The sequence below is a fragment of the Gasterosteus aculeatus genome, chromosome 10 (genome assembly GCF_964276395.1).
Source record: "Gasterosteus aculeatus chromosome 10, fGasAcu3.hap1.1, whole genome shotgun sequence".
Classification (NCBI taxonomy): Eukaryota; Metazoa; Chordata; class Actinopteri; order Perciformes; family Gasterosteidae; genus Gasterosteus; species Gasterosteus aculeatus.
The window spans coordinates 10,427,837-10,454,477 of NC_135697.1; the positions used below are offsets into that span (position 1 = coordinate 10,427,837).

General features: G+C 45.5%; 2 protein-coding genes across 3 annotated transcripts in view; both read left to right on the forward strand.

Moving 5' to 3' along the window:
- Positions 1-5,278, forward strand: part of ubp1 (upstream binding protein 1) — a gene marked incomplete in the record, with an annotated part of 10,190 nt that extends 4,912 nt beyond the window's left edge. Inside the window, 9 exon segments of the mRNA XM_078081653.1 lie at positions 850-957; positions 1,270-1,373; positions 1,451-1,547; positions 1,785-1,878; positions 1,974-2,064; positions 2,170-2,288; positions 2,380-2,522; positions 3,020-3,071; positions 3,156-5,278. Coding sequence (XP_077937779.1) covers positions 850-957; positions 1,270-1,373; positions 1,451-1,547; positions 1,785-1,878; positions 1,974-2,064; positions 2,170-2,288; positions 2,380-2,522; positions 3,020-3,071; positions 3,156-3,193 — 846 coding nt within the window.
- Positions 5,279-7,078: 1,800 nt separating this feature from the next.
- Positions 7,079-19,263, forward strand: pdcd6ip (programmed cell death 6 interacting protein). Of its 2 annotated transcripts, none has more exons than XM_040187831.2 (18): positions 7,079-7,401; positions 9,873-9,927; positions 10,010-10,079; positions 10,672-10,799; positions 11,447-11,600; positions 12,067-12,167; positions 13,118-13,249; positions 13,354-13,576; positions 14,064-14,187; positions 14,481-14,658; positions 15,564-15,675; positions 15,821-15,990; positions 16,397-16,645; positions 16,791-16,925; positions 17,048-17,142; positions 17,336-17,453; positions 17,547-17,737; positions 18,090-19,263. In XM_040187831.2, the coding sequence occupies exons 1-18, from the start codon at positions 7,196-7,198 to the stop codon at positions 18,364-18,366; spliced, it is 2,718 nt and encodes a 905-aa protein (XP_040043765.2). In that variant the 5' UTR covers positions 7,079-7,195; the 3' UTR covers positions 18,367-19,263. The 2 variants fall into 2 exon arrangements, with proteins under 2 accessions (XP_040043765.2, XP_040043766.2); XM_040187832.2 differs by having other exon boundaries at positions 7,080-7,401; positions 13,133-13,249.
- The last annotated feature ends 7,378 nt before the right edge of the window (positions 19,264-26,641 follow it).

The window sequence follows — 26,641 nt, forward strand, 5'->3', positions numbered from 1 at the left end:
TCCATTAAAATACAGAACAACCCCAAAGAAAATACGGAACGGCACCTTTTTTATTCTTTTGCTTTTGCTTATGGTCTTTCTTTTATCCCCCCCCACCTCCTTTGCCCGCCCTACAGCCCATAGCTCTTGAAGTGAAATGCCAGTATTAAACGGGGCAGCTTCTCTTTGTAACATCAATAAAACGCCACCGCAATCTGCTCCCGGACCGCAGTGCTTCAAAGTGTGATGGCGATCGAACTCGATGTAACGGTCAAAGTGACGGGTGTGATGGATTGCCTGTGCCGAGGAGATCCTCCTGTCGTGTATTTTCACTCCGTAGCCACGCGAACGGAAACAAACGGCTGCCTTGGAGGGCGCTTTGTTGTCTGGTGTGCTTTGGGAAGTGGTTGGCAGTAATGTTGAGATAGAAACCAGCGAGCACTGTTAGTTAGCTGTGAAGCTTCGGCGCGTAGATCACCGGGATTGTGTCTCGTCTAGTGATCTAGTTTAGCTCGTAGAGGAAAGAATAAACCGTAGATGCAGTCTGCTGCACTACCAACGGCCCCCCGCCCCCATCCCCAAAGCCTCCTCCCCCCCCCCCACCCCCCACCCACCCAGAAGCAAAGGTGGTGTCACAAATAAAGCAGAGCGGACATTTAAAATCTACGGGAACGGTACTCCTTTTTTGATTGGTCTATCGAGGCTTCATCATTACCATGTTTTCTGTGTCACAGGCTTTTATTGGTGGGGGGGAGGAGGGGGGGAGAATTAATTGAAGTTTTCAAATTGTCTACACTTGAGCGCAGGTCGTCGGTTGTGTTTGTGTGTCGGTCGCTGGCTGGCTAACCTCTGCTGTGTGTCTGTATGTAGACGAGGCTTGAACCCATCATAGAGGATGCGGGTGACCACGAGCTGAAAAAGTCCAGCAAGCGGACACTTCCCGCTGACTGTGGCGACTCCTTGGCCAAGAGAGGCAGTGTAAGCACCCTGCTCCCCTCTCCTCCCCATCACTCCATCCACAGTCCGCAACCCCTCCACCCACCCCCCCTCTCCTGTAGACACCTGGCTGCAGCCTGAAGCTTGTAGACCCTCAGCTGCTGCAAAGGAGGCCATTATATTTTTTCAATGCCATGTATTTGACATTCGGTGGGATGGAGACGGGGCAAAGCTAAATTCCCAAATCCCAGCTTGACTTTTTAAGCCTTTTTCTGTCGGGGAGTGGGCCTGCAATGTTTATTAGCCCAGTGAGTGTGATTAATTGTGTATTTATATATCTGTGCGTCCCCGCAGTGCTCGCCGTGGCCAGACGCCTACGTCAGCCCCAACCAGGCAGCTACTCCCTCCTTTGCCTCCACCCCCCTGTCCACCTACACAACATCCTCCATACCGGACAGGTGTGTGTTCATTTGTTTGTGTGTGAGTGAGTTGATTTTGATTTTGCTTAACTCAATTACAATGTTTTGGTTTCTAGTGAGTCGTCCTCACCCAATCACCAGGCAGACCCTGTCAGCCTCGGCAACTCGGAGGTCAGCCTCCACGCTTCTCTCCTGTATGACTTGGTGGAAAGGGTAAATAATTTAATGTTTTTTCGGGGGTTTTTTTTAGACCGGTGGTAGATTATTGAATCGCTCGTGACCAAGTGAATCCTTAGATCAGACGGCGGCTCAGACGTATCGCTAGTTCAGCCCTAGTTGCGTCAAACATTGAAAAACTGTTCAGTGTGCACGATTCCACCACGAGAATGCACTCGCACCCCGGCGTGAAAGTGTGTTGACACCAAGTGCGTCGCTTGTCCCTCTCTGCAGCAGCTGAGCCCCACGGCCACCATACAGGACGCACAGAAGTGGCTGCTGAAGAATCGCTTCAACTCCTACGCGCGGCTGTTCTCTCACTTCTCAGGTAGACACAAATGACCACACACCTGTTGTACTCACTAAAACACGGATGTGGCGTCGTGACCGCTACAGTAGTGATTTCTCCGTCTTGTTGCCCAGGTTCTGATTTGTTGAAACTAACCCGGGATGACCTGGTCCAGATTTGTGGGCCGGCAGATGGGATCAGACTCTTCAATGCACTTAAATCCAGGTGTGTGTGTGTGTGTGTGTGTGCGCCTCTCTTTGTGGGTGTACACACCTGTACAGGCATAAACGCCAACGTGTGTTTTGCATTCATCCTTACGTTTGTGTGCAGGTCAGTGCGTCCCAGGTTGACGGTGTACGTCTGTCAGGAGTCCCCCCAGGAGAGTCCCCTGCTGGAGAGACACGCCACCAGTGAAAACGGAGAACACAGCATTCCCTCTAGTTTACACGGTAAACCAGCGCAGTGTAACCCTGGTGTGAGTCCACGGAGGAGTGCGTGCGTGAAAATATTAACGCCTCTTTCGCCCCGGCTTTTGCGCAGTGTATCATGCTCTGTACCTGGAGGACCTCACAGCTGCAGAACTGATCCGCAAGATGGCGTGTGTGTGCAACCTTCCACTGGGGACGATCAACCAGGTGTACAGGCAGGGTCCGACGGGCATACACATCATGCTCAGTGACCAGGTACTCCCCTCCTATACGAAACCTGGATTATCACAGTCTAGTCCAGTGTATTGGGACGGATGTTTCGATTAAAAAAACGATGAACTCCGGGAGGCATTCAAAACGCTCCTTTTTTAAGCAGGAAAACCCATCACCATGGATCCCTAAAGAGCCTTTGATTTTTTTAGCTATTGAGATTATTGGTGATTAATAATTAACCATCTGCAAAACTGTGAATATTGTCTTAATCCTCCTTTACATGCTGCAATCCAATGAATGGAAGTTGTTTAGCATCTCTGTCTCTCCAATATTGATTTGGCAAAGTCTTCGTATCAGTTCAGGGACAATAGTAAAAGGCAAGACTGTGTCTGCGGCTCATTCACTCTGTGATTATGAGACCACAAACAACTCCTCTGTCCCTTATTTGCATGGGATTTACATCTGTGCCGTACCGCATCGCTCGTTTTCGGTTACATCTGATGAAAAGCACATTTCACGTTTTGTTTTGTTGTTTCTAGATGGTTTACAACTTGCCCGACGAGAGCTGTTTTTTGATCAGCACTGTCAAAGGTGAGCTCATAACGCCCCCCGCAGAGTGTCCTACCATCCGATTTGGCTCGGCAGAGTGTAACGTTCCTCCTCTTTCCCATCCAGATGAACTGGGCGAAGGACTCCATCTGATCCTGAAGTAGCGCGGAGGACAGATGGCATCACTAATACTCCACCCTCCCCTTTGGAGCAGAAGCCTCCCTCTGTCCCTCTCTCCGCCTGCCTCGACTCGTTCCTCTTGCTTCCTCTCGCTCTCCCAACGATCGCTCCACGGGAAGCAGTCAGACTGCGCTAAAGCCATGTAAATGTTAGAATCTGACATGGGTGTGTCCACTGTTTCATATTGAAAACACTATAATGGAGGAGTTTAGTTATAAGGGGAGAGGCAGGGGGAGGGCGTGTGATGTCAGGGGCAAGATGTATGTATGTGTTTTGATTTTATTATTTGTCCTTTGTATGGTTTCCACGGGGATAAGGCGTGAGAAGGACAGAAAGCAGAGTTTCCTTATCGCTCGTTTTCCGCTCAACCAGCACGAGGCCAGTATTTTGATAACCTGTACTGCTGCACAGCATGCGATCTCGACGTACTAACCCGCTTCAGCGAGAACCCCGCAATTTACTCTGCTTGTGTAACGTTGTGGGTCAGCTTAATGAACCATTTGTTAATAAGCTGAGCCTGGTGACCCCCGGAAAAACATCCAGGCTAAATCTAGGGAAGTGGCGCCGTTGGTGTGTTTTGACACCAACATTAATTTCTTTGTTTTCCTTCGACAGACGGACTGATTACAGTAACTATTGTCACATAGTTGTGTTATTTTAGAATTCCTGCCCTGTCTCTCGGTCTGTTGTCGTGACACTCGGCTCAAACCCCTTCGCGTTCGTCCTGTTCGGCTTTTACCGTTTATTTTCATTTTTTAGTTGCCGCTTTGTTTGAGGATCGGCTGTTTCTATGGCTCTGGTTGAACTCGTTGCTGGTGCCATTTCGTCTTTTTAGCCTGATCTCTTACTCACAAACACAGTGCACGTGCACCTCACCTTTGGCTCCTGTGCTGACTTTGAAACACTGGTTTAGAGGAGTGCGGTTTACTCCTTCTGGTACTTTCGCGATAAACGCGAAGAAACGGAGGAACAAAACCGTTGTAGAAAACTGACATGCAGAGCATTAACGCCTACCCAAAATACCTATAATGTGGACCAAACAGGTTTTGGATGGATAGTCTTTTATTTATTTTCTTTTGAGGAAAAGCCTCATTGGTTCTACACATCTTGGTCTTCTAGAATCATTAATAGAACTGATCCGATGCAAAGTGTAACCCTCTCTTGTGCGCCGCACCACCCGTCATACGGTGGTAGCCTGGTTTTTAAGAGTCTTGTCCCGTAGACTAGAAAATTCATGGCAGCTCCATCTTCATAAAACCTGTTTTTTAAACGTAACTGAACACAGGAAGTGCAGCTCACGTGTTCTCGGGTGCCGTTTGGAAAGGGACAGGAAATCTCACACAGGTCCCCGTTGGTTTATTTGACCCCCTTTTTTTTAAAGTTCGATACACAATGTCTGGCAGTGTTTCAAGTGCATACAGTTTGCACGCTTCTAAGTGTCAGAATGTGTGTGCATGTGTATCAAACCTTTAGTTCTTGCAAAGAAAACTTAACTATGTCAGTAGTTGGTATGATGAAACTGTTTAGCTTGCTGTTTAGTAAAGAGCATGTGGAAGATGGGGGGGGAAAGGAGGGATAAATTTGGTTCACTATAACACTTCTTGTTTTTCCTTGTTAGAGACCAAGTCTGCACTGAGAAATCACAAAACTCAAGCTCAGTGTGTGGTCAGTAGTCCTACAGCCGCACCCTTTTCTTACCCGCCTATAAGGAAAACAAAAAAAAAAAAGCATCCGTGTTCTGTCTCCCCGTGCGCCAGAGCCAGGACTGTAGCTCTTGTGGTTTTTACAAGGACCGTGTGCCACAGCACATTAAGTGTGTTCAGTAACGGAACGGATGTGACACCAAGTCAGGCTAACTCTGGTGAGCAGTTTTAGTCCCCTGAAAGCCTGACCAACCATCTCGTCTGTCCGTGTGACCGAGTGTGTGTGTGTTTGAGAGAGATTGTGTGCAGGAGAGGTGACCACTGTTCATGTACAGCATAATGTCAATGATGATGCTTCTCATGTGCACAGTATCGTATGCTGGAGATGTACACAATGTGCTGGGAATAAATGATTTCATAACTTTCTCTGGTGTCCTGCTCTGCTTTTTAGTAGTGTTGCATAGTTTTTAGTTGACTGAGAGAAAAGAGATTGCTGTCCAAGCTCTTATGGGATATGTATTTAGTTCTGGACCAACATGAAATGTAAATAATTGTTATGGTCCTGTCTTCCACCAGTTGAAATTTGAAAACTTCACACCTTTTCAATGCACACAAAATAAGCTTGTTTCTTTCAAGTTGTGTCTACGCTCTGTTAGTGTTGTGGGATATCAAGATGCTCATTTAACCGTTTAGTGATTAGACCGCTGTGCTGACATATAAAGGCCAATTTAAAATGTAGTTTCATCTGGAAGACCAGACACAGTTTACATGACTATAAAGAGACAACCAATGGGGTGTTCTAAGGGGAGGTGTGGGCTGGACTGGGCTGCATTCAAATGACCACCAATAACCAGTGCTTGCTCCTGTGTCATAATGATGCTGGTAAATCAGCATCCAAATATGCCCCACCTGTGCCTATCAGGGGGATTGATTATCTCACTAAAGAAAAAATACTCGACTACATGTGTCACATCAAATTTGAGCAATACAATGGGGGAAAGATGGGAGCAAAAAAAGAGTTGCATATATTTTTGTTTAAAGTTGGGCGTTTACATTAGATCATCCAAATTCTCAATGCCAATGTCTTTTAAACTGATTGCCCTGCTTTTTAGACAACTGATAACGTCATCTGGATTATTTCCACAGACTTTGAAAGCTCTATCAAACCCATACAGCGACATACAACAGCCTCCACTGGCAAAATCTTAATTTTGAAAGAAAATCTTTTTAGGCAGTTATGAATCTAAACCTATTTTTGTCTTAATTCATAACAGCGTTCATTGGCAATGCAGGAAAGTTATATTCAGATTTCAACCCCTGTTGTGGTATTGCATGACATCACAGATGACAGAGTGAACCGTGGCCTTTTGTTGTATTATAAAGGAAATATAGGGCGGCGGCTAATATTGTTCGTTGAGCACAAAGCAGCTGCCAAAGATCTCTCCCAAAATAGATTTTTAGGATCCAGAATCATGTTCACCCCCCACCGGTAATTGTATCAAAGGCTAATATACATTTGCATCCTACAGTGGACTGTAAACAGCCGGTAGAGGACACCTGGGGCATGTGTTGCTTTTTTGTACGGCCTTTTTACTTTCCCATCATTACATTAATTGTATTTTGGGCTGATAGGGTGTTGCTCCATCCCACAAAGTTGGAAGCACTCTGGGACTAGAATTCCCTGGTTCACCATGTAGCTTGATCGTAGTAATAAGGGAATATGTTCTGTTATGGCACAGTATAAACCAACATTATGAGACTTTACGGTTGGGTTATTTAATACTAAAGTTTATACATTTATAGGAATAGTTCACATTTAAAATGAGGCAGTATTAAATGAATGAGCATACAAACACACTCAGTATTAAATATGTTGGTGTTGCTTTAGGCTCGAGGGAAAAATAGTTAACCACTTCACCCACTGTTTTCCTGTTTTATCGCTTTAAAACCGAATTCTAATGAATTAAATATTTTTTTCGACAGTCATTGCAGACACAGGTGGTACTTACTAATTCAACTGTAGTTGAATGACCCACAATAAAGATGATCAAGATATGCTGGCATGTCTTTGTAGTAAGCACATTTAAAATGATTAAACAATCAACAACAATTAAGTGAATATTGTATTGCTGTATCATGTATTTCGTTTATACTCCAAGAAACATACAAAACTCCCGGTCTTGCCCCGCGCTGATTCTGCGCAGTGCGCCGGTCCCGTCCCTATGACGTAATTGGACGTAGCCTGTCAGAAACCAGGAAGTGGGGTCGCTCGCTCTTGTTTGTGTTCGCTGGTCGGTTATCGCCCGTTTTTCCGATTTAATACATCGTTTTCGCGGGGCCGAAATGGCGACGTTTATTTCAGTGCCGTTGAAAAAGTCCTCCGAGGTGGAGCTGGTGAAGCCGCTTTCTAAATTCATAACCGCTACGTACCCAGCGGGCGAGGAGCAGGGGGAGTACATCCGTGCCGTGGAGGAGTTGAACAAGCTCCGTAAGAACGCGCTGGGAAGGCCGCTGGACAAACACGAGAGCTCCCTGGAGATCGTGCTCAGGTAGAAAGTCCCGCTTTAATAACGTGCCTGAGTTGGTGACCGTATTATATCGATAGTCAGAGCAAGATTCTTACCTGTTGCGGTGAGTTAGCACAGTCATTGCCGCACCCTGACGTGTTAGCTTTTAGTTGCTAACCTGGGAGCTAAATATAGTCAAGCTAATCTGCTATGGATCTTTTCCCACCATAATACTAATGTGACCAATGTGATATTCACGCCAGGTTTCCGACACGGTCTTGTCATGTTGGCGTCTTCGACTGACCGGTCAGACACCTATAAAATGAAATTAGCCCTGTTGGCGTTAAGTTTTGCCTTTATAATTGACTTTAACTAAAGTGACTTCAGAAAGTCAAACTCTCCTTGTTTTAACCTGACATTACCTTTATTCCTTAATAATACAATTTCACCGTTCAACATGAACTTCATGAGAATCAAACATAAGAAAAAAAACTCGAAACATAACAACTAATTTAACATTTTTTTTAGGTTAAAACCAAACCAACACAAAAGCGCACATGAAACCGTACCATCAGTACAGCCTTCATCATTCAACATAATAATCACACAACCATCTTCACCTGTCAGTTCTTATGTGGATGACAGGTCTTCAGCTGGCTCACATTGTTCCCGAGGTTGATGTAGCAAAGGTGAGAGCTTCTAATATTAACTTGGAAATTCACCAGAAGATTCCCCAGCCAACAAATCCATTCATACACTGGCGGATTGAAACTCATTTGATGCATTTATAGTAGCTATGTATCCACACAGCCAGATCTCCTGTCACTTCTCATAATTCGATTTACATATAGAACAGCGGAGGCCTTCGGTCCACTGGTAACCACGCGATGGCTGGGGAAGAGAAGTACAGCTTTTCATATCAGTAAACAAGGAAGAATATAATAAAGCATAACAACTGTGTCGTTGAGACGCAGAAGCAACATAAAACATGGAAACATGAGATACAGTAGAGGCCTGTTAATGGAATTGTTTTTAAAAGGCTGTACATTTATACATGTGTACATACATAGGATATATATATGTTTGTAAATGGCAAAAAAAGAGTCACATTGCCAACTACTTCGCAGAGGGGAACTGGACCCATGTAGGTTTTGTGTCTGTTAATCAGTTACTCTGTCTCCCATTCTTCGTTTACCATGCATGGGTGTTGTTGACGATTGTCTTGCTCTTATTCAATCACCGGATTTTTAGACCTAAATTATTATGCACCAATCCAGAATCCCGCTGAGGGACTAATCCCACTAAATTAACCTGCTTCTTATACTTGATATCATGTATGGAAATGAATTAACTGCTGCGCTGTGACTGCATTCAAAAGTGACATACAGATGGAAACTGTGACTCATTAGTTATTAATGCTGAGGGGTTGCCCAGATTACGCCAGCCAGGTATGCGCTTTCTTCTCATGTTACACTTGCATTATGATGATCTCTATACACATCTACGTTATGGGAAAAGATATAACTAATGGCACATCTATTGAACGTTTGTATTTAGAGACAAGTTGTTGAAAAAAAATCCCTGATTAATGTCTAAAGAAAATGTCTGATCAGTGCCGCTTGAAAGGGAAGATTTCTCAAAGGATGTGATGGCATTTAGACCCACTAACTGGAAACTGTATGGTCAGTAAATAAATGATGCATGATGGATGCGCGACATTGGCCAACTAGCAGCAGGATTGACGCTAGCATGTCTGTCCATTGCTGCATTGCCACATCTTGTCTTTCTGCACGCCGTCTGTCAGCCACTTGCCAGGTAGCCGGGCGACGGCGCTATCCTTTTCAAAGCTGCCCTGACACACAGCTATTTAGTTGCCATGGTAACGATTGTTCTGTGCAGGCTTTTTTTTTTTTTTCTTTACTCAACCAGTAGGACCACCTCGTCTTAGATTTCGCATGTGTGTATCTGAATGAGAAACACTAGAATGACAAACTATATGGTTTTGTTTCCATATAGAAAGCCAAATGTTGCATTCCAACCTTTGCCGTCACTGAAAGTCAGAGTGGATGAACTGGTAACAGGGGATTCCCTAACTGGCCCTTCTGCATGTTGTCATCTCTATTAACAGACTATTTACATTTCACTGACACCGACACACAGGGTGTGTGTTATTGTGTGCGTCTGCGTGCACAGTGCAGTGCATTTGTCTCTCCAGATATTTTCTTCTGACTCATTGTCAAATGTCTCTGAAATGGCAAAGCTTGCTCAGACCTCAGTGCTGCGGTTATGTCATAATAATTACTACACTTTAAACTTGTTTCCCAGTTGTGATTTATTGTTCATATTTACTGTTAATGTCCTTTTTTTCCCCCAAAACTTGACTAACCAAACGTGAAGTCCAATGATAATTATAAAAAAGGCGTCTCTGCAGAAACCAATCAGAGCAGGAATCTTTGGGTATAGATCGTGTACAAGAACCTGGTTTCAATTCTCCCATGTCTTTCTCTCTCCAGATACTACGACCAACTGTGTGCAGTCGAGCCCAAGTTTCCCTTCTCTGAAAACCAGGTAAGTGATCGAACAGCACACCTGGGCTACACTTAGCCCCCGTACGGAAGAACTTGAACACAACGCGTCTCTGTTTCCACAGCTCTGCTTAACCTTCACCTGGAAGGACGCCTTCGATAAAGGATCTCTGTTTGGTGGCTCAGTCAAGCTCGGTACGTGCAACCCCGATTGCCTTGGTGGACATGTGGTGGAGAAATTCTTACAGCGCTGCATCTTAAAAATAGTTAGCGCCAATGTAGGACTTTGCCTTCAATGGTACATGTCTTTCATTCTATCTCTCATAGTCTCTATGTTACAATCCTTCGCTTTGTGTGTCTGTCTCCGTCTCTCGCGACCACAGAAAACCAATAACAATCAACGCTTTCTCAAATAAATAGATTTTTGGCGTAATCTTTTGTTTGTCCTCTTTAGTGAATTGTGGGACAACGGGATTTTCTCTGTGTAATCTGGGCAAGAAAGATATAGAAGTATTGGCCAAAGAAAATGCCAACCCCGCACAAAAAGCAAGCAGTCAATAACAGACACTGTACTCAAGGGATGAAATATGACCCCCCCCCCCCCCCCATGTCACCACTTTTTAGCTCTTAGCTGGGAACACAACCAAAAATGTCTTTAATTGGAAACCGGCCAGTACCCCATCGACGCACTTTTATTCTGAAGGATGCATTTATTTAACATGCAGTTGAAGGTGACGACAAAGAGGCCCTTTCATGAAGAATTCGTGTCTGTATTCGTGTGTTGCAGCTTTGGCCAGTTTGGGCTACGAGAAGACTTGTGTGTTGTTCAATGCAGCCGCATTGGCCAGTCAGATCGCCGCCGAGCAGAACCTGGATAACGATGAGGGACTGAAGAATGCAGCCAAATTCTATCAGGTGGGCAGACGCACACAGATATGTAACTGGGGGAAAACTGATCTGTGAACTGTGACTGTTGCCCTGGTTTGTTATGGCTACGCAGATAAACTCTGGTTCTGATGGTAAGTGGAAGCAACATTAAGAGTCCTAGTAATTCATATTTGTCTCAGACCGAGACATGACTGAACATCGTGTCACTTGACTTGTACTCTACACTCCCACAGAGGTTTTTCTCCACTGCTTCAACAAAGGCTGTCTAGACCTTTTGAGCCTTTTCTGCTATTTATCGTTTATGTCTGACTGGAACCAATCCAGATTTTGTGGCTGGATATTCTAAACCTTTGAACAGTCAAGTTTAATAAATACATTACGGTATAATACATTAGCATTCATTTTAGGTAAAATATCTGTAATCTATTCATTAGTTTGGTAAATTATTTCAAGTGCCTTTGACAGCCCAGAGATTTCTCCAAATATTTCGTTGAACATGCAAATTCATTCCTCTTGTGTAAATTTAGGCATATTTTACCCATCAAAACAAGCTTCGTCCTTGTAACCCAGGGCCTGAGCATGCGAGAGGTTTTCCAGTTTCATCTGCTTTTTCCACAAACACAGTCAGTCTTGGCAGTAGTGCCTCACCTTTCTCTGCCTCCCTCCAACTCCAGCTGGCCAGCGGGGCGTTCGGTCACATCAAGGACACCGTGCTGACGGCGCTCAACAGGGAGCCCACCATGGACATCTCTCCCGAGACGGTGGGAACCCTGAAGCTCATCATGCTGGCCCAGGCCCAGGAGGTCTTCTTCCTCAAAGCCACCTCAGGTACCAAAGGACGGACCCCGCAAGGGTCCGAATGCGCACACTCAAAGGCTTTTCCAGCCTTCCCAGTGAATCGTCGCACTTTATCGTTTCTTATAGAAACTGGTACCACTAATCTGACTCTTTGTATTGATAGTATCTTTATTAATGCACGTTTTGCACATATTTCTTAAGGTTTATTTCAAACAATGGCAGAAGGCAGTTTTAATCCAGCACCGCCTCTGTCCCAGTTCTGTCTACGGAGTATGTTTTTAAGTACAGTTTTGGAGTTCCATCACAAATTAAATGACCTACATGTCTTGTTGTGTTTTATGTTGAGCAGTTTTCAAACTTCTAATTGAAAGAAATTTCATCAGGGCTCTATAGAAACTTCAGAAAGTCCTGAATGTTTGATCAAATATCAGCCAGCAGACCAGATGTTGTAATTTGTTTGACGTGCACCATTAAAAGTGACGTGTTCACCCCACAGACAGGATGAAAGACGCTGTCATCGCCAAGCTGGCCAATCAGGCAGCCGATTTCTACGGCGAAGCCTGCAAGCAGTGCCAGTACAAAGACAACCTTCCCAAGGTATGTGAGGGTCACCTAGGATCCAGCCGTGTGGTCAGTGTGCTGGAGAGACACAGAGAGTTTGGATTCTGGTTGGTTTGGCGTGTGTTTATTGTCTGATTGTGCTTTTTGTTTTGAATGTGTGTGTTTCTGATAAATACTATTGAGGACTGTCTAAATTGCAACTTCTCTCCGTTCTCATTGGTCCATTTCCATCCTTTTATTTATTTTTTTACTCTCGATTGGTTGGTTACTACTAATCCGCAGTTTTCATTCTGATGGTGGTTTCTTACGATCTTATCCAGGGCACAACTGGCACACACATAAACCCCCACTACCTCAAGTTCCCTCGACAGATTTACCAGTATAAGGTTAATCAGATTTAAGTGGAAGGCAGGAAATAAATAATTGGCACACACACTTATTACAGAATGAACCCATTTATAACAACAAGTCCAAAAACGTCTAAAAAAAAAAAGTAAGTTGAGGTAAGTTAAGTTTTCTTAAAAACAAAAGAACTGCGGCGTTGCTCACATTGGACGTCTATCCATTTTTGGAAGAATATAAAGCAGCCTCTGTGTTTTCAAGAGGACAAAATCCAATCCACCCAAGCACTGTCAAAGTGTCGAAGACACACACATGGCTGTGGAACGTTTTATGAAGGTGTAGCAGCTTTTGATGAAAGATGAAACACTCATGGCCTGTTTCTGTTTTCTCTCTTGTTGTCTTCCTTTCTTTCTGCATCCCTCGTGGTGTCGGTGTCGACGTTGGTTGTATGCGTGTGTCTGTATGTGCATGTGCGCTCGTACTGCATTTGCATACGTTGGCTGCTTTGGCCTGTTTGTGGTTGGCTTTCGTGACGCCATTTGTGACTTTACCCCTTTGCTGTGCGTCTGCCATGTTGTGGTTTGCATTGCCGTTGTGCGTGTATCTGTTTGCGTGTTGCTCTGTGGTTGCCTCTCCCTGGTCAGTATTTTTATTTTCAGGAAGTGCTGTCGGTGCTGGCGGCCAAGCACACCATCATGCAAGCCAACGCTGAGCTGCACCAGAGCGTCGTGTCCAAGCAGAAGAAGCACTTCGGGGAGGAGATCGCTCGCCTGCAGGTGCGCAGCCTTCACATAGATTCCTAATTCTTTTAATGCAACCGTCCAAAACTGGAGTTTCAACATCGGAAAACCCCGAAACTTATCAATGTCCGTCCCTCTAGCGCTCCGCGGAGCTGGTGAAGACAGTGGCGTCCGGTTACGACGAGTACGTGAGCGTCAAGGATCTGAGCGAGAAGATCAACCGAGCCCTCACCGCGGCCAAAAAAGACAACGACTTCATCTACCACGACCGCGTGCCTGAGGTCAAGGATCTGGAACAAATCGGCAAGGCAGCGCTCGTCAAGGCCACCACCATCACGCCTCCACTCAGCCAGAAATTCGCAGGTGAGATAGACGAGACATTTGACGCGGTTTGGAGAATAACCGGTAAAACCGGTCTTTATGCTTAGCTAAGGTAGCAGCTGCATTTTCAACGGCCAGATTCAAGTAGTTTTTTTATCCCCATCTTACTCGGAATGACATAAATGATTGTGTATCCCAACATATTAAACCTTGTATCTTTTAATGTTGGATCTCTGATCATTTGTCAACAACTATTCAGCTTTGTCAGAGCTCATCAACTTTTACATAATAAAGGGCGTTGCTGAGAATTCTGAAGCAAATTCTCATACAAATACATTACGTGTCTGACGGCAGCATTGTACGCCATTGTTAATCGCTGCACCTCTTTGTTTCAGCTTGAGCTCATCTAAAATGTATGTAATGTGATCCTGATCTTATTGCATTGGGACGGGAGGTCTCCAGGCTATAACGCTCACGCCGTCGTTTCCTATTTCTCAATCGGTTGTTTATATTGTTCGTATCTCTCCAGACTTGTTTGAGAAGATGGTGCCCATGGTGGTGCAGCAGTCCATGAGCATTTACTCCCAGAGGAAGGCTGAGACTGTAAACAGACTGGTGGGAACAATGAGGGAGGCGACCAATCTCTGCAACGGGTACGCTCTCCCGTGTCTCTGTGGACATATGTTAACATGCGAGTGCACGTCAGGGACGATGCAGGGGAAATTGTCTTCCTGTAGACACGAGTGCATGGGTCTCCATGCATGGCTGTAATTATCAAATAACTGCATAACATAACGGTATATGCGCCACCTTAATAGCAGCACTTGTATCAGTGTTCGATGGCACATGCTCACCAGTTTGAGCTTTTTTTTCGAAAAAGAGTAACGTGCACGAGTTGATGTCTGCAGGAAGACTTTAATACAGATTCTTTGAAACCTCCCATCAGGGTGTTGGCGTCCCTCAACCTGCCGGCCGCTCTGGAGGACCTGTCAGGAGATTCTATCCCACAATCCATTGCTGAGAAGGCCCGGGCCGTCGTGCAGCTGGGTGGACTGCAGAGCATTGAGCAGCTGATCAGAGACCTGCCTGAGCTCCTGACCCGCAACCGAGAGATCCTGGATGAGGTCAGACACGTAAACACACTGAATTATAGATAAAGATGTATCACTTTGCAGATCCTATAACTGTAACCACCCATTTAACAACACACACACCCCCTGACCACACCGTTATTATTTAGGTTTTGGGCCATGTCTTAAGTATTTATTTAAGCATATTTGCTTGTGGTTTTATATATATATATATATATATATATATAAATGTGTGTATTATACTTTTCAGTGCGGGATTTTACTGACTTATCAATGAATCATGTTGTCTATAATATTTCAATAAATACAAAAACACACAACTTTAGAGCGTAGAAATGTCTTCTTAAATTGTTCATCATTTGTTGACCATTTCCTGTGTTTGTTCAGTAGTCTTTCAATCACGTGATTGATGAATTATTCACAGCAGTGATTAACAAAGTCTACGTTTTGGCCAGCACATCTATACTTCATGGTAATGTCCCTTTGTCAAAACAACAGACAACTTTTTGGGGGGAGAATTAAGACATTATGGGTTTAGACTTTATAACTCTGCCAACACACTTGGAAGCAGTTTGTGTGTTTTGTGTTTTTACTCCCGTCTGTTTATCCGTTTGTCAGCAAGATGTCTTCAAAAATAATAAAGTGTTTGGCTGAAGCTGGTGGACAGACCGTCCTTGGCCCAGAGATCAGTGGATTACATTTCACTGGCAATACTAATTTGGGATTTGTGCCTTTGGGGACAAATTGGATTTCTTTCTCCAGCATTCATGTTCTCTCCTGGTAGTGGTGGTAGGAAAGCTATTGAACAGCATTACATTCATATGCCTCTTTGTCAGGAAAGCAAAGCCATGTGACAAACAAGCTGTTACTAAAGCTGTAGTTCTGAAAGTTTACTTTTCAAGGCCCTACTTATGATCGTGTGTTGCGTTCGTCTTCAGTCTCTGAAGATGCTGGACGACGAAGAGACGACGGACAACGAGCTGAGAACCAAGTTCAACCAGCGTTGGAACAGAACCCCCTCTGGAGACCTCTACAAGTCCCTGCGCACAGGTACACACACACACACACACACACACACACACACACAGAAGTTTGTCTCCGTGTCCTCCACTCTTCAATCGCAGTACACTCCTCCTCTTTCCACCCGCCGTCTTCTCACCTCTAACCGTACCTTTCCTCCGTCCCTTCCTACCAGAGGGAGCTAAATATGGCGGCGTCCTGGACCAGGCCGTTCAAGCGGACCAGGTGGTGAGGGACCGCTACACCACCCACTGTGACATGATCGCCCTGCTGTGTAAACCGGAGAACGAGCTCAACGCCGCCATCCCCTCCGCCAACCCGACCAAGACCCTGCAGGGCAGCGAGGTCTGTCAGCCCGCTCTGATGTCTTGATGTTTGTTTGCTTAAGTCAGGTGACGTCGAGCTTTTTGGCGGCGTGGTTCGTTCTAGAGCTTAGGAAGTTCATGTTTAGTCCCTTTTTAACGTGCGCATAGAAACACCCGCTTGCATTAATGGCCCTGTCCCTCCTCCCCACAGTAGCTCCATTTTTCATGTTATTTGCTGACTCTGCATTGTGTGCCACTGGGGAACTCCTAAATATCTAAGCAAGCAGATCTGGGAAAGTGCAAAGTGCTAGAAGCTACACTATATTCAGGCCACAGTGGTGAGACCACAGTCCCATTTCAGTCGTCACAAGGACGAGAGGTCAGGCGTCACCGAACGGACCTCCAGGTGTCCGAGCCACAACTTCAGTGTCCCCGTCTTCTCCCAGGTGGTGAACGTGCTGCGCTCCCAGCTCGCCCAGCTGGACGCGATGAAGAAGGAAAGGGAGACGGTGGAGGAAGAGGTCAAGGCCGTGACCTTCGACATGTCTACCAGCTTTCTGACGGCGCTCTCCCAGGATGGAGCCATCAATGAGGAGCAGCTGTCACTCTCCAAGCTCGACCAGTTGTACGGCGCCTACAACCAGCGGGTACAGGCCACCCTGCGCACGCAGGAGGAGCTGCTGGGACAAGTCCAGGTAAACATTTACACACACACACACACACACACACACACACACACACACACACAGTCTCTGAAGATTTGTAATGGGGGGGAAATAAGTGATGGTCCTCTGTTCTTAAATATACGTTAGTTCCATAAGGTCTGTGATCCCCTTCCAGACGTCCCACCAGGAGTTCAGCAGTCTGAAGCAGTCCAACACAGAAGCCAACCAGAGGGAGGAGGTCCTGAAGAAGCTGGCTTCAGCCCACGACAGCTACGTCGAGATCAGCAACAACCTGCGCGAAGGCACCAAGGTACTCGCTCAGCACGGCGGACCAGTGCCTCTGCGGAAACGTTCATTTTTTTTTCTTTTTTTCGAGCTGGTTTGCAAGCCGGGTGATTTATGTTCATGTCCTCTTCTGTTCCCCCTCCACAGTTCTACAACGACTTGACGGAAATCTTGCTCAAGTTCCAGAACAAATGCAGCGACATTGTTTTTGCTCGCAAAACCGAGCGGGATGAACTACTTAAGTGTGTACTTGTCTCTTTTTTTTGTGTATTTGATTGATGTGTGTGGCAGTTATATCAGCCAGCTGGGAGTCACGGTTGGCCATTCGGGTTTTGTATATACTTGTTTTCTAGTCTGATTTGAGATGCTAGCCTGAATATGGAACGAAACATTGTAGCGTAAAAACGTTTTGTGACCCTGGATTTCTTTTCTCAGGGACCTGCAGCAGAGCATCGCCCGGGAGCCCAGCGCTCCATCCTTCAACGTTCCTGCCTATCAGAGCACCCCTGCTGCTCCTGCCGGGGTCCCAACCCCCGCACCCAGGACCGTCTTTGTAAGCAGCAACTCACACCAACAAGCACAGAGCCCACTGCTTGTACCGTCGATGGTTGAATATTGATCCGTTCTTTCTGTTTGCTGGACCCAGCAACCTCAACAGCCCCAGGCCAAGACCCAGCCCCCAGCCAGGCCTCCTCCCCCGAGCGTCACCCCTCAAGCGGCCTCCACCCCACCCGTCAATGCGCCAATAACCGGCCCTCCCAACAGCAACCCACCACCTGTGGCCCCGCCAACCCAGGCCCAGGGCCCGCCTTACCCCAGCTACCAGGGCTATCCAGGGTGAGTTTACCATCACAGCATCCTGATTTCTGAGAACAAATCGACCCTTCTAACTATGTTAATGTCAGGGGGACGAGCAAATCAACATTGTTTTGCTTTAATGGGGAGTTGTGTGTTGTAACTATGGCAACCAGTTGATTTTGTTTTATTTAAGCAAACAAGATACACTGTTAATTAGTGAACTTGATAGATTGCTGGTAGGTAGATTTTTCTTTTTTTTTTCGCCATTGATCTTTTTTTTCTTTCTTACTAAGCGTATCTGCCAGAACGTTACACTATTTGAATAATGAATACTATCTTGCTGAGCATCGCTCTGACGTGTTTTTCTTTCTCTGTTGTGGTTCCCATGCAGGTACTTCCAGATGCCTGGCTACAATCCCTATGCCTACGGACAGTACAACATGCCCAACATGCCCAACATGCCCAACATGCCCAGCATGCCCAACATGCCCAGCATGCCCAACATGCCCAGCATGCCAAACATGCCCAATATGCCCAACATGCCCTACATACCCTATCAGCAGACTCCAGGACAGGGAGGCTACCCAGCAGCCCCTCCTCCCGGACAGCCGTACCATGGTTACCCCCAGCAACCCCCTCAGCAGCAGCCCTACTATCCTCAGCAATAAATCCCCTCTCCATCCTCTCACTCCTTATCTCACCAGTTAACACCAAATAAAAAATAACCCTCAGCAATAACACTTGATGTCCGTTCGCTCCTGTCATGTTTCATTTTTTCAATAACAGCAGCTATAGAAAACCTAGTGAGTCGACCTCAGAGCTGCTTTGCACTTCTCTAAAAACCCTTAATTGGCCACTTTCTCATTATGACCCCACCTCTTTTTTCTATCTATAACTCATGTTTTCTGGATTCCAACTGCACTTTTCCTAAACACCTTAACATTTATTGATGCACTAACCCCCTTTTTTTCCCGTAGACTTATTTTATTTACTTTTTTTTCGAATGTTTTTTTCTTTATTGTTTAATTTAAATCCTGACTGGTTTCCATTGTCTGCTGTACAACACGCATGGAGTCGCACAGCATCCTAGGATGGCTCTTCGGTTCCTGGTTTTGGTGCGTGTGTGTTGCGTGGGCGGATGGGGGGGGGGTCATTGCTAGTCATGCCACATCATCACTCCCTCAGCCCCCCACCCCACCCACTCAATCAACCCCCAGTAATTCTATATCAACTATATTCCTATTTTTGTAATGAATACTGATGCCTCGCTGATGTATAAACCTATAAAAACGAATGGCCTGTAGGTTTTCTAATGTAGACGACTGTTGAGAGCACTGCTCTTTTTTTCTTCTTCTTTCGCTCTTTTCGCTCTCACCCAGGGAATGTTGATATATTTCTGTGTTACAATCAGACGCTATAGACATGGGAGAAATGGCTCTATGATATAAATATATGTATAAATAAGAATCTGTACGTGGTTAACTGAAACACTCTGTGCTGCACTCATGCTCTTTGTGTTTATTTTTATTCCTCAGCTCTAATGGGATTAAAAACATCAACCGCCAGCTATGATTTGTCAATCTTTACATGCCGGATGTCTTGAATGCGCGTTTTTATGAAACTGGAGATCTGTAAGGCCGCCAGGAGAGGGCAGTCCTGCCGCTCACAGAGAGCTGAGCAGCTGAGCGTCGTTCACCTGCCATTGTCTCTCCTTTCACCCAATTGAGGAGTGAGTTGTGCCATCCGACGAATGGGACGCCTTTTGACCTCCCGAGCATTGGGATCAGATCCCATTTAGATGACATGCAAATTACGTTGCACTAAGGTTGTGATCTCATCCAATCATATTTCCCCGCAGGTGATTTCTCCTCAGATTTCATCCGGAGATATTTATTCAGTGTTGGGAGATGCTAATGCTCACATAGCTCCTCTGTGTGTGAGGTTTTGTGTGTGTGTGTGTGTGTGGCAGGAAGGCAGATGGCAGCACAGTGTGATGTCTGGAAGGATGCATGGAGATGTTGGCAGAGAGCTGCTGGTCCCCTGCCTGCATCCATCACTCCACCTCTCACCATTTTCCCCTCTATTCTTTCCGTCTAATCTTTCTTCTCGGGCTCCTATCTTCTCACAACCCCCCCCCCCCCCCCCCCCCCGCCATATTTCACTTCACTTTCCCCCAGCGCTTTGGTTTCCTTCCTATCCGACTCTTCATGATATGTTCCTTTGCTCTTAAGCCTTTTCCTGCATACCACCTGTTTTTGTTTTACATCCTCAGCTGCCTTCTCCTCAATTTGTTCTCTTTCTCTCTGCTCGCGTGTCGTTGCTTACCGATACTCTGTCCTCGTCGTCCAAGCCACAAATTGTTTGCAGTGACTTGTCTTCACTGGTCAGTATCTCTTGACTCATAAACGTCTCATAACATCACGTCGTGTGTGTGTGAGAGAGAGAGCGTGAGAATGACTCACAAGGAAGGAAACTTACTTTTAATCAGATCTAAGAGTCCACATCTCCTACCGGAGGTGACAACAACGATATCTACACAGCATGCCGTTGCTGACAAAGCCAATTGCAGCTCTGGATGTGTTTATCAAAAGTGTCTCTGCTCTCAGGCGCTTAATTTTAACGAGACGCTCTCCGCGAGAGGAGTGTCACATTTTAATTGGTCTGAAACCGAATAAAGGCAGCGAACAGAGCACTACGGTGACAGGTATTAATTACCTTCTGCCTAATGGCTCCCAAACTCGGCGCACGCTATTCTTACTCCCCCACTCTTCCCGCTCGTCGCCGGTCTCTCCTCCTCGCCGTGTGTTATCGCAATAGAGCCGAATGGAGGTTTTCTTTGGCCGAGAGGTCGATAATTACACAGACGTACTCTTGTTGGAGAAGCATATTATGAAACGCCTCGTGAGGTTCGTCAATAGCGCAGGTGCTACTTCTACGTGTGCCAGGCGCCAACTGGAAAGGTTGGGAAGCAAGTTGGCTCAATTGATTTAAACATGGGTTATGTTGTAAATATCTTTTGCAACAGCGGTTCCTAAACCTTTTCTGTCGAGCCGCTCTTATGATACAAGAACATGAAGGCCGTCTTTGTTTTTAATTATTTTAATTATAATAATATATAATTAAACTTTACTGAAAAAGGTAAATTGACTGCGTTTAACATTGGATTCTCTATTTAAGTGAGAATAATGAAATTGTGTTTGGTATTTAGTGTATGGAGACTCAGAAGCTGGCAAATCCATACCAAGACTACAGATCTTTTGTACGAAACAGAATTCAAACAATCCACTTTGAGAATGTTGATTGTTAGAGATTGTAAATGGACTGAAATGAATTCATTCTAAACCTAGAAACGGGTATTGTCAAAGATGGGGCACTTTATTTCATCTGTCCGAGCTGATCGGGTAGACAAAGAAATTGTCATCACTGCTCTGATACACCAGTTTGAAACGGTGATCACTTCATCGTTCTCTGGTGCGGCGGTGTGCTCATGCTCAGGCTCCCTCGCTGCGTATCACCGTCCTCAAAGTGCACCGTGAAGTTAACAGATGTTTGAATCTTAAAAAAAAAAAAAAAAACTAGGAATGACATGGCGTTAAAATCTCATCATCTCATTTATGGTGTTAATTTGATCAGTCTATCGGTTTACAAGTTGCCAGTATCCGTGCATGTGTGTCGGCTGATGATTTTTTGCAGCAACAGAGCGTCTCGCTGGCCCTGTTATGCGAGTTTTTCTATTTTTTTTTTCTTCATAGAAGCGAGATGCCTGAAATAGCTCTGATTGACAGGTATAGAGACTCAGTTACTATAACAACTACCTCCTGGCTCTCATGAGCACTTCTCTCTCCCCCCCCCCCCCCTTTTCTCTTTTCATTTTCCTTTACCAGCGCTCCTTTTTTTACCCTCATCTCCCTCTCACCCGCTCACTATGTGCATGTGTGGGAGTAGAGGGAAGAGATTATGAAAAAGAACTCCACTGCAATATTCCTTCACACAGGGGTGTTTGTGTTACAGGATACGGTCCTGGCACTAGCTATTGGATCTAACCTGTGTGGGTGAGGGTGGGCGAGAGTGGGAAGATGAAACAAGCTTATACAACACGGCCAAATAAGCCTTTTATATTCTTTTTGTGTTTCCTTTTTGGTGCTTGTTCCTCTGTCAGGTTGAGCTGCTCTGCTTGTATAATCAACTCGGTCCAGACCGCGTTGTGTGTGTGTTTGCGTGTGCGTGCGCGTGGGTGTCTTTGCATGCGTGTACGCACTTGTGTCAGCATGCTGCACAGAGTTGCCACCCGATATGATGAGTGAATTTCAAGCACGATAGAATCTAGTGGGACTGACACCAGATAGCACAGAATGGCAGAGAGAAAGTGTGTGACTTTGTTTGTGTGTGTGTGTGCGCACGCGGGCTGCTGGGAAGACGAACGTCATTGCTGCCACCTGCTTTAGTGGGACGAAGGCCAGACGCACGCACACGCACGCAGACCCCTGCACATGCAGACATGCGAACAGAGGTCAAAGCAATCTCTTAACATAGCATTAATGACATGATTTACTTAACCTTCGTCATGCTGAAATCATCTCAGGCCTCCGTCTCCTTTCATCAGGGTGCACTTCTTCTCCTCCCCCCTTGTCCCTGCCTCCACTTTCATCTCCCCGTCTCCGAGTCATCAAGCAGGGTGAGAGGTCTGAGGGAAAACAAGCTGCCAGAGTTGGACATGCCATAACAATGCCGCACCTGTCAGGGTGTGTGTTTGCGTGTGTGTACCTGTGTGAGTCCATGTGCATGCAGCTGTCTCGGAGCGTCTGTCATTAGGAGAAAGGAAGGAACATTGCCAAGTCTTACTGTAGATACAACGACACAGAGACCATCCATCCATATATATATATATATATATATATATATATATATATATATATACACACACACACACATGTGTTTTGCTGGAAGTTGCTCTGCCGCTTTATTGATTGGTTGTCTCGCTCCGTGGCAGGAAATGGGACGACGGGTCTCAACACCTGTGTGACCCAGACGCAGGGAGCTCCTCTAATGATCTGAGCTCGGTTGTCTGGGTCTCGGGCTGAGTGTCTGTTTCTGATCAAACAATGAGAGCACGTGTTGTGGTCATTGCTCCATTCTGCTTGTTGCAGAAATTGTCCATTTAAGAAATTGAGCTGTATGTCAGATTGCGTCCCAAAACACTTCCTGCAAACTGACCACTTGGTCCTGCAAATTGACCACTGCACCTCTTATCTGTGTTTTGGGGGGGTAGAATAGTAGTGATGCTGTCGCCTTGCCGGCGATTTGAGGGCATTTCTTTACAGTTTCGCACAGAGAGAGCTGATAATTCAGAATTAATTAGGCTACGATACACAGGGGAAAGCACAGCCCATAATACGACATTTAAAACAGGATGGGATCTGGTATCCAAGCGCAGGGTATCCATAGAGACCGTTGCTATGGCGTAGAGAAATCTCGCCTCATTAGGAACAAATATAAATAGCCTTGCGACTCAGCTTATGGTCACGATGCCCACGGCTGAGCGAACAGGCTCAGAGGCGTCCAGGTCAACAATACAGAACGACAGTAAGGATGCAGAGAAATGGGGAGTGATAAATGTAGGAAATGACTGGAGATCATTTGTAGGACGGAAGAAATAAAGGTTTGGACGGAAGACTGGAAAGAATTGAGATCGCAGGGAAGAAGGAGGGTGAATGTTTGGGAAAGGGAGGAGAAGAAGATGGATGAGGGAGATATTCAATGTTGTCTGATTGAATTCCCTGAAAATGTCAACCTGTTTGTTTTAATGCTTGAATTGAATGTGAATCGGGAGCCTTATGACCCCAACTGTTGTTGTAACACGTCGAATTGTATGCAGTGTTCTCCACAATTAAATCAGATCAGCATCCAGGCAACATAAAAGAAAGCTGAAGATAAAATCCCAAAAACGGAAGTGTGTGTGGGGGGGCATGATAATGACGAGGTATAATGAGATGGTGCGAATGACTTGAGGAATACGGGCTGCTTTCTTTTTATTCGCCTCTCCAAGAACCGACTTTTGCACGACCGGCATTTTCTTTTCCCCAGCGACGTACATAATGAGCGAGGAGGGGACGGCAGGATTCGTGGGAGGAAAGATGGGAGGTTGTGGGGGAAGGAGGAGAGGAGGAGGAGGGAGGTTTGTGAGAGCGGTTGACAGCCAGGCGGAGAGGAGACAGATGGGAGCGAAGAGAAAACTTGAGATATCCACCAGTGATTGCATCAACAGGTCTGAGCCCCTCCAGGTATGCTGCAGTGCATTGTGGGTTACCACAGTGTTGACTCACCCCATGTTGACGTCCCGAGGCGTCCTGCATGGACCCCACCTGTCTCACTTCCGGTGTTTTACTTTCTCTTTCACTTTGGGTTAATAGTCAGTAATCATGACCATTAGACCACCACAGCAACTCTCTCTTCTCTCCTTTCCTCCTTAATTGCCTTTAACAAACTGAACTGTAGCCCCTGTTTAAAATATGAGCTTATATTTACTCGGATAACACAGTCAGAGACCCATTTGCGGATTGAGCGCCCTCACATCGATGGCCCGCGCGTGGCCTTTGCAAATTTTCCTGGCAAAACTGGTCAATTAAAGCCGAAAGAGCCAAGAGAGACTCCGTCTTCTCAATGCAAATACACCTTTTTAAAAGCTCTCTGCGTCCTTCTGTTCTTCAAAGCTAAATGGCGCTTTTTTCTTTTCTCCCCCCTCCTTTCTTCTTCTTCTTCGTTTGTTGTGAACAGTGTGTTTTCAACTCGGGAACAAAGGTGTCTGCGACTGAAAGACGGAAACCCGCGGCGGCCGATGGAGCCGGTTTGTGTGGGCTGTCTAATTGATTCCTCTCTCTGCCTCTCTGCGCTTCTCCGCTCTGCAAAACCTGTCAAACTCGCAATCGGCGCAAAAAAAAAAAAGACAACATGCATAGAAGCTCTGGATGAGCGAGAGGGAAGAACAAAAAAAACAAACGAGTGGAGATGGAAAGACAGCGTTTTGGAAGAAAGAAAAGGAGAGAGTTTTTTATTTTTTACGCCCACCTCCTAAAGAGATGAGGAGACAGGCAGAGGAGGGGGGAGAGTGTGTGGAGGAAGCAGTGTGCGAGCGCCAGAGCTCATCAGCCTGTCAAACATCCGTTATAGACCACAAACCCACACAGCCATCGCTCTGCTGAGGTCTATCACTTAACAGGTGCACTTCTTTGACCTTCACAGACACTTCTCTTCTTCACTCTACTCTATATACATGTGTGAGTGTGAGTGTGTGTGTGTGTGTAGGTGGCCACACACATGCACAGTTTTAGCCTCGTCCTGCAGAGCACCAACCCGTCCTGGATGATGATTCCCATGCAGTGAGTCACTGTCATTGATCAGAAAATAAACAGTCAGGAGGATTCTTCATAGCGATGCTTCCTTCACTCCTCGAGTCCACACTGTTTAGCTCGGCCCTCCCGGCCCGTCCCACGTCTGAACCCGTTTTGTTCTGTGCTCGTAAGTTTTGTAATTCTGACGGCTGACGCACTGCATCCAAATTCATCATCCACTTTCCGGGGGGGGGGGGGTGTTACATCATCACCTAATGTACCTCCAAATACGGGTACAGTTTAGACCTCAGGAGCCCAGCAAATCAGGTTATTTGTTTCTATTGTAGCTCTAATTAGGAAACTCAATCCTCATAAAGTGTGTGAATTTAATCCTGCTCAATGTGTTCCTGGACCCTACGTTGTGATCGCTGCTGTATTTCAATTTTAGCAGTTTTAAATTCATTTAGGAGAAAAGGTTTCATTTATGATGCAAAACGGCAGTGACATCTGCGCAGATCCAACCAATAAGAGCGGCGATGTCTGTGTTACTAATGTAAACACTGTTGTGATGCAGAGTTGTGACTCGGGGAAGATTATGCACTATTTTCGGATCCTTTTTAGAGGATATTTCTCAAACGGTGTGGCGTATGAATGAGCTTCTGTAGGAATATTACTGATAGTGATAGTACTCTGAAATCCATTAGATGTAAATTGCCCTGATTTTGTATTACTTATTGAATCATTATAGAGTAATAGGTTTTCTCACATAAGCACTAATGATGCTTTATCATAGGGATGCAAATTTCCTTTCATAAATAATATATAATGAAATATCTTTTACATAATAATAATGTGATTATGTTAGATTGAGCATGTAGTCTTCGGACACAGTGGGCTTCATGCAGGAAGTGAAAGATGGAAAAGCTTCTGTTGTCTTTTGTTCATAACCACGTTTTGTTCTCACACGTATTTCTGAGATTCACCAATGGACCAACTTTCAGAGAACACTCAATATGATGACCAAAACCTTTTTACAGTCCACAAAATGTACAACACGAGGAAACAAGTGTTACATTTGAGGAACATAAAAATGCATAAATATCCTAAAATATCATTTAGATGATTACAGACTAAATGTAATGATTAGATTATTAAATGTGTGGGTGAAGGAAGCCCTAATGGTCCGGTGATACTTATTGTGAGCTCCTGAATGGCCTGGATCCTGCCTTGAGATGCTCTTTGATTGTCCTGTAATGACATTACTGTCACTCTGGAACACATGTTTACCTTCTTTAGGTTCCTTCGCCTGAACCACATCCTCACGACTGCTGAAGTTCTTCTCCTTCGTTCTCCTTTGCCTTGTTGGGGACATCGCTCCATGTTCTTGTAGGTGTGATGACTATTTTCGCAAAGCACCACATTGGCCGATGTATATATATAGTGGTTTGGGGGTGTCTGCTATGCCACTAATAAAAGACCCGTCCACACGCCTAAATTCATGATCTGGTTGGATTTATCATTCACATAGTTGGTTAAGGATGTTTGGTGTGTCCGGAGTGGACTTTGCTTCTATTCTCTCATGAACATTCAGTGGACTGTTGGTACATGAGGCCGA